The sequence below is a fragment of the Portunus trituberculatus genome, chromosome 24 (assembly GCF_017591435.1).
Source record: "Portunus trituberculatus isolate SZX2019 chromosome 24, ASM1759143v1, whole genome shotgun sequence".
NCBI lineage: Eukaryota > Metazoa > Arthropoda > Malacostraca > Decapoda > Portunidae > Portunus > Portunus trituberculatus.
The window spans coordinates 1680267-1687186 of record NC_059278.1 but is presented as its reverse complement, the minus strand read 5'-3'; the positions used below and the strand labels follow the sequence as shown (position 1 = coordinate 1687186).

Below are 6920 nucleotides of genomic sequence, written 5' to 3'. Positions count from 1 at the left end.
TCTTTCCCTCTTTATAGCTACCAGTTTCTGTTTATAGTATTTACCATTCACTTTCATACGTAGAATTTCCCACCTCACCCGCCCATCACATGCCCTCTCAATCCCTTATTCTGGTCCTTTGGTCTTGCCCGGCCCGCCATCCTCCACTCTATCAGTAGCACTCTCCATGTAATTTCTCCCTCATATCACTTCAGTATATGATAACGTAGAAGCTTCTCATTTAGTATGGAATGTAGAGATATAATTCAAGTATTTTACATGAGAAAATATATTAACTTATTACGTAAAGATGGAAATAGTATCACAATTAAAACGAAAAGAATGGATGCAGTTCTAATGTAGCTGATGATACTGAAAAGAAGTCTGATAGAAAAATTAAAGCTAGCTGGACCCGAAGTAAGAGTGAATGAGCCGAGCCGAGGCCAATACGAACTCTCCAAAACGGGAAAGAATCAAGAGGAAGAAGCAGCAGCAAGGAAGGAAGGATCACGTGGAGGTGTGTGCCCTAATTCCAGTTTTCCTCGTCTCCAGGGCCCGTAATTTGCTATACAGCCACCTAATGAATTCGAGGTAAGTGTAGCATCATTCAACATTGTCAATACTTAGTATTGTGAGTTGTGTGGCGTGTACTGGTGCGTTATAAGACAGCTGGGCAGGTCCGCCGGTCTGTTACGCCTGCCTGGTGATCGTTTACCTGCATGACTTTCAAGAGGGTAAGAATGTGAAGGATATTATACATGCACTGCTCATAAAGGTGTCTGGTCTCCGTTTATGCTTCAGTGTGGGTTAAGGTGTTGATAGAGGGTTATTTGGTAAGGGAGGTGTGAGACTGGTTCAATGACGTGGGGTTCGGGACAGCTCACGGTGCATACGAGGCTTTGTTGATTACGGAAACAAGAACAAGCGTAGCCCACATATTTCCGGACTCTGTTTAGCATAATCTCGGCAAATTTTGATATACAAGGAATGAATCAGTAGTGGAATTCGTAGATCTTACCAATAGGACCTCCTAACGAAGATGAAGTAGTTAAAGCCCAACACGTTTTTTGTTGTTTTAATTGATGGTCGGCCTTAGTGTGTCCTGCACAGAATTTCTAAGTTTGGTAGGCGTCTCCCGAAAAGTAAGTCCAGCGAGCGGTATTCCACAGTCGTCTTTCTCTTCTTGTGGTGTTTACAGTAGTAGGGCATTGTGGGTTCTGTGGGGTTTATGGTGGCTATAAATCACTTGTCACGGCATCCAATGAGAGCCCGCCATGCCGGTAGTTAGTTAATGACGTATCAGGGCAAAACCAATTACAGACCTTCGTGTATAGTATTGCATTTGTTTCTCGTGAGTGAGGGTGAAACACGTCAGCTTCTACCAGTTGGTATGTTGTTTTCACCATGGACGCTGCCCACTGCTCGGATTGCGAGTTTTTTTTTTTTTTTAGTTCTATCATCGTTGATTTTGCTTCCCAAATTGTGAGTAATATCAGATACTACCAAACATTTTTGTGATTACCTTGAAGGGGTGCAGCACGGCAGCGTCCTGATAGCCTGTTAGGAGGGAGCAGCTGTGGTGAGCCCACGTGCAGTTATTGAGCAGCGTTGCCATTGCTTCGCTACATTTTGTATATAGGTTAAAATTAGCTTAAGTTAGGTTTGATTAGGGTTTGGTTAACAACCAGGGCGGATCCGCGGGGGGCGCAGCCCCACGGCCAGTCTAGAGGGAGGTGTCCGGGGGGCACAGCCATCCCCCCGATAGGTTAGGGCGGTCTGGGGGAGGGTGCAGGTTAGGTTAGGTTAGGATAAAGACACTGTGGGGCCTCTAGGGGAGCGTAGCCCCCAGTTAGGCTCTAGGGGGTGCAACACCCCTTCTGGAAGACATTTAGATTAGGTTTGGTTAGGCTAGGGTAAAGACCCTAGGGAGATCTGGGGGACGCAGCTCCCCAGCTAGTTTAGGCTAGGGGGTCTATATATATATTTGTTTTTTTTTTTTTTTTTTTTTTTTTTTTTTGGGGGGGGGGCAAATTTTGCTAAATTTAACTCCCCAACAAAACCCTCGATTCCCCACGTGTCCCTAAGCTTGCTGAAGGGGAAAGGGGGGAAAATATATTTTAAAAATACTTAAGGAGGTGTTAATGGTAAGATTTACCGCGGAATTAATGAACTGATTTATTCTAAATCTAACTTAGCTCTCGAATGAAAAAACTATATGAGTCATTTCAATATAATCCCATGAGGCATTTTCTAGTGCTAGTTTCAATGCTGGAGCTCTTTATTCATATGCAGAGCGAGAAAGCGTGCGTGCGTGTTATCGCCATGCATTCTTAAAAAAAAAAAAAAAAAAAAAAGTATTGCTATCCTAATTGTCTGCGTTATGAACTCTTTATGGGGAAAACTTAAACAATGAAGAAAAAAATACTTTACTCTTTTGTACAGTTAGAAAAATGTAGTTGAATTGCTAGGAACTGCCTGAATGAAGGGACTCGTTACGTGTAGTCCTCGTCATCGTAGGAGTAGTCAAACATCAGGAAGTCGTATTCGTAAGCTTTAAAGACGCGCTGCCTTTCACTTGGGCTTAGCGTTGAGAAGAAGGATTTGGTGAGGGAGGCCGTGGAGGAACCCGGGGCCACGTTTTGCTGGGCTGGTGGTGGCAGGGGGAGGCCGAGGAGGTGGCTGATGTACGCCTCGTCCTCCTCTTTCGTCTCCATCTGTCGGGGAGGATTTTGTATATAGGTAACGCAGGAAAGAGAGTTTCATTATTTTATAGTGTAATTTTGTAAAGTTGTATTAAGAAATGTTACAGGAAGTGGTTCTCAAAATAGCAGTAAATGAATGGAATAGATTCGGTCATTAGGTTGTTTGTACTGAGTCACTGTGGAGCTTAGGAAGACTAGATGAATTTATGGATGAGGGTGATAGGTTGATTTCGGCAGGTATGTATACTATAGAGATTAACACGCTAGTCTCCTTAAGTTCTCGTATAAAAAAAAAAAAAACAAATGTATTGGCAGAGTACTACAGGTGTGGCATTCTTAGAGGTGGTGGTGCCCATTCTCGACCACCACTGTATTGTTTAGTGGAAATATTAAAAGATTTTAGAAAAGATTTAATTCTAATAGATCAGCAGCAACTCCGCAGTTATTTCCCTTCCATGACTGAAAAAAAAGTGAAAACCGTACATATTTCTTCTCTTAAACCGCGTCATAATACGAATGTGTAGCGTCAGCCTCACCTTCGCTATAACGTTATAATTAATGTTGCAGGGAGCACAGCGGTCATGGTGCGGCAGCCAGTGGACGTCAACCTGGTCAAGGCAGCTTGGTCTGGTCTGGCCCAAGCACCGCAGCACCTCATCGCTGGCGAACAAGGCGAACTCCCGGAAGGTTGGTCTCGTGTTGTTCACCGCAGCAGTATCCTTTATGGGGGTGCGGTATTTTCTCAGCATTTCTGACCAACGCTCTGGTTTGTAGTTTTCTTCGATTTTATTTCTATAGGCAGAGACGAGTCTGTGGGAGCATGGATAGATTAACAAATGTAAAGGTAGTCAGTGCTGTTCTGCGTGTGTATCGGTTAGTCATGAATATATAGGCAGTATGTATCATGTAATATGTGATAAATAACCAATAATGGCAGTAATCGATATTTTATTGCATAGTAAGTGTCGTTTTCTCTCCATGGTGTGTTTAGGGTGTGTTAGTTGCTACAGTTTGTACAGATAGGAGACTCTTCTGATCACCTGCTGAAGGGGTGTCTGGCCACAGTGAAGGTTATGGATGAACGCTTCAGTTCCCGTAGAATCCTGTCAGACGCCAGTATAGGGAAGGTCTGATCAGCGATGGTGTGCACGTCAGCTGTGGTGTTGGTGAGGGTGATGCCTGCCCACTGTAGCAGCCGTGAGAGCCATGCAGTGGTGCCAGCCTACACACACACACACACACACACACACACACACACACACACACACACACACACACACACACACACACACACACACACACACACACACACACAAAGGGTAAATCATCTTAGAGCATTATTGTAATCTGGAATGTTAACTGTACGATATTCAAAAGTAACATGCTTATTCACCACTTGCAGTATACTAGCTGTTGCGTTCAGTGTTAAGAATAGCACCAGTACTTTAATCCCTTCAGTACCAGGACGCGTTTTCATTTCCATTATGCTTATTATTTGGCAATTTTATACAGCTGAAGAAACTTGTGTGTGGATTAGAATAGTGAAGACTGTGGCCATTAATCTTCTGACCTCCATAGACCCATCCCAATGTTAATAAAATCGTCTAATCACACCCGAAACTGTAAAAATGCGTCCCAGTACTGAAGGGGTTAAAGCCAAACGTAACCATATCGTGAAGAATAGAACAGCTCCCCCTTACTTTGGCGTTCCTGCAGTAGACGAGATGGAGGGCAGGATCGACAGTTAGGCTCTTGAAGACACTGAAGAGGTCGAATCTGTTGAGGGCTTGAGGATACTGCCGACACAGCTTAGTCACTCTCGCCATCCGCCCCTGCATGACTGACTTCCATTCCTCTGAAAAGTTCTGGTGAAATAAAAATGTTAGTTTTAAGAATTTTAGCGTGACCAAGTATTTACCCCCTTCAGTACTGAGACGCATTTTTACCATAAGTTTTGTTTATGATTAGACAATTTTATTTATATTAGGAAGGGTCTATGGAGGTCAGAAGATTAACCCCTTCAATACCATGACGCATTTTCATATTCACTCTGGTTACTATTTGCTGATTTTATACAGCTTCAGAAACGCATGTGAGCATTAAAATAGTGAAGACTGGCCATCAATCTTCTGACCTCCATAGACCCTTCCTAATGTAAAAAAAAAAAAAAAAAAAAAAAAACGATCTAATCAAACCCAAAGCTCATGGTAAAAATGTCCCAATACTGAAGGACCAAAGTCTTAACTATTTTAATCCCCGACATAAGTTTCTGAAGGTGTATAAGATCACCAAATAGTAAGCAGAGTGAATATGAAAGCGTGTTATGGTACTGAATTGGGGTTAGGATAGCTTGCCATTGGAATATATGAAGACTGTAATTAGACTAACTTACCTGTGATTTGGGTGTAGAATCTTGTGTTGGATAGGATTTTTTAGCGTCTGGTGTAGAAATCCATGTTGGGCGATGTGTAGAGGTCTGTAGATGTGCCTCGAGAACTTCGTAACTTGACATGTGCTTCGTGGTTGTGGTGGTGGTGGTGGCGGCGGCGAAGGGGGGTTGGAGATGCGCTCCCAGATGCAGGTGTTGGAAGCTTAAGGTATACCAGGTCACCACCACCACCACCACCAAGCACGCCAACACCCTTGTTTTGCTCATATCCTTCACCACTGCGTCACCTGTCCATCCTGCGGTGAATAAGCACGTTTAGTATACAATGAGTCAGCGATGTAATGAATGAGTAGTGGGTATCGGGAATCTACTGCTGGGTGATTGACATGCAAACCTTGGGCGTGTTAGAGACAAGTTAATTTATGCGCATTATAATCAGATTTCACTAATGGTGCGTTTATTGATTCATTCTATCTATTTCTATTCATTCATTTATTTTTTAATCATAGTTTCTGGATGCGGTGCTGAGTTAGTCGTAAATCAATCCAGTCTAAGCCTTATCCAATGTTCTTTTTAGACTACATCCCCAAAAATGCCGTTATCTTGAGGACAACTTGAGAAAAAACTGGTAAATGCACGTAATTGGTCTGTGTTGAGTTTACAAGCACTGAGGTAGTGTAGAATATAGGTAAATTATGTATGTTTATTAATATGCTCAAAACAGTGGAGCATTTTAGACATCACTATCACATTTTAATAGACAACAACAGCAAAATGAGTCAAACGAAAGTAGGCCTCGAGCAAGATTGAGATAAAGTTGTCAAGCTATCTATACTTTACTTCTAGACTCGAAATAATGACTTACGGTTCTCTAAGGTATTCCGGAACTGGGCAGGAGTCACATAGCTTATCACTGAGCAGACTTACTGAAGAAACCTTGAGAATGAGTAGGGTGTTATGGGGGAAACTTTCACTTCACGCCGCGTAGCACTGCCAGACGCAACACCTAAAACTTTCTCACGCTTATAAGATTTAGTTCCGCCGAGGGTTACGAGAGTTGGTGGGTTGAGTGTACTTTGGAAATCATCAGTTTGGTTGTAAGGGATTTGAAGCGTTTTGTTATGGTCTGTGAAGGTTATTTTTTGTGATGGTAGACAACTGCATTTGCTTTCACTTTCTCTGGTTAACTCTCTCTCTCTCTCTCTCTCTCTCTCTCTCTCTCTCTCTCTCTCTCTCTCTCTCTCTCTCTCTCTCTCTCTCTCTCTCTCTCTCTCTCTCTCTCTCTCTCTCTCTCCTGTAAAAGTGTGTGTGTGTGTTGGTGATTGTGGTACAGTTTGTAGCGGTGGTGGTAGTAGCAGTCGTTAATAAAAGTGGTAGTCGTAGTAGTAGGGGTGTGGTGGTGGCAATATTTCAAGATTGCAACCGTTAGGAACAACTCAAGACTTTTGTGTGTCTGTGTTTGTGTGTGCTTGCGTTTGTGTGTCATCATACTGCACACACACACGGTTGAGTAATTCTTTCATCTTTCATTTTCATGTTTATACTATGGGAGAATTAATTTTTTGGTTCTAATATTGTTTGATAACGTGTGAGACTTCGAACCAATATAATGATCTGCCAATCAGGATCCAGTACATCTTTTATATAAACTTGATTGTTAGGTAGACATAAGCAATGGCCCTTTTCTCGTGACTTATCCCCTACTTCAGGATGACTTGATTGCTGTGATCTCCAAGAGTGGACAAGACTGGCCGTGGCCGCTGGAGACGTGAACAGATATCTGGATGCACAGCGTATCACGAACTACGGAATTTCATCAGTTGGTGCCATGAAGTCTTGGTGGTAGTGTA

The 6920-nt window shown here is 42.8% G+C and overlaps 1 protein-coding gene across 1 annotated transcript; it reads right to left on the bottom strand.

Moving 5' to 3' along the window:
• Positions 1–2393: 2393 nt before the first annotated feature.
• LOC123508232 (carbohydrate sulfotransferase 9-like) lies at positions 2394–6073 on the bottom strand. The gene is made up of 6 exons (XM_045261786.1): positions 5936–6073; positions 5074–5366; positions 4382–4546; positions 3722–3903; positions 3218–3491; positions 2394–2693 (listed from the first exon to the last, which is right to left on the bottom strand). The coding sequence occupies exons 2-6, from the start codon at positions 5335–5337 to the stop codon at positions 2472–2474; spliced, it is 1107 nt and encodes a 368-aa protein (XP_045117721.1). The 5' UTR covers positions 5338–5366; positions 5936–6073; the 3' UTR covers positions 2394–2471.
• Positions 6074–6920: the final 847 nt, after the last annotated feature.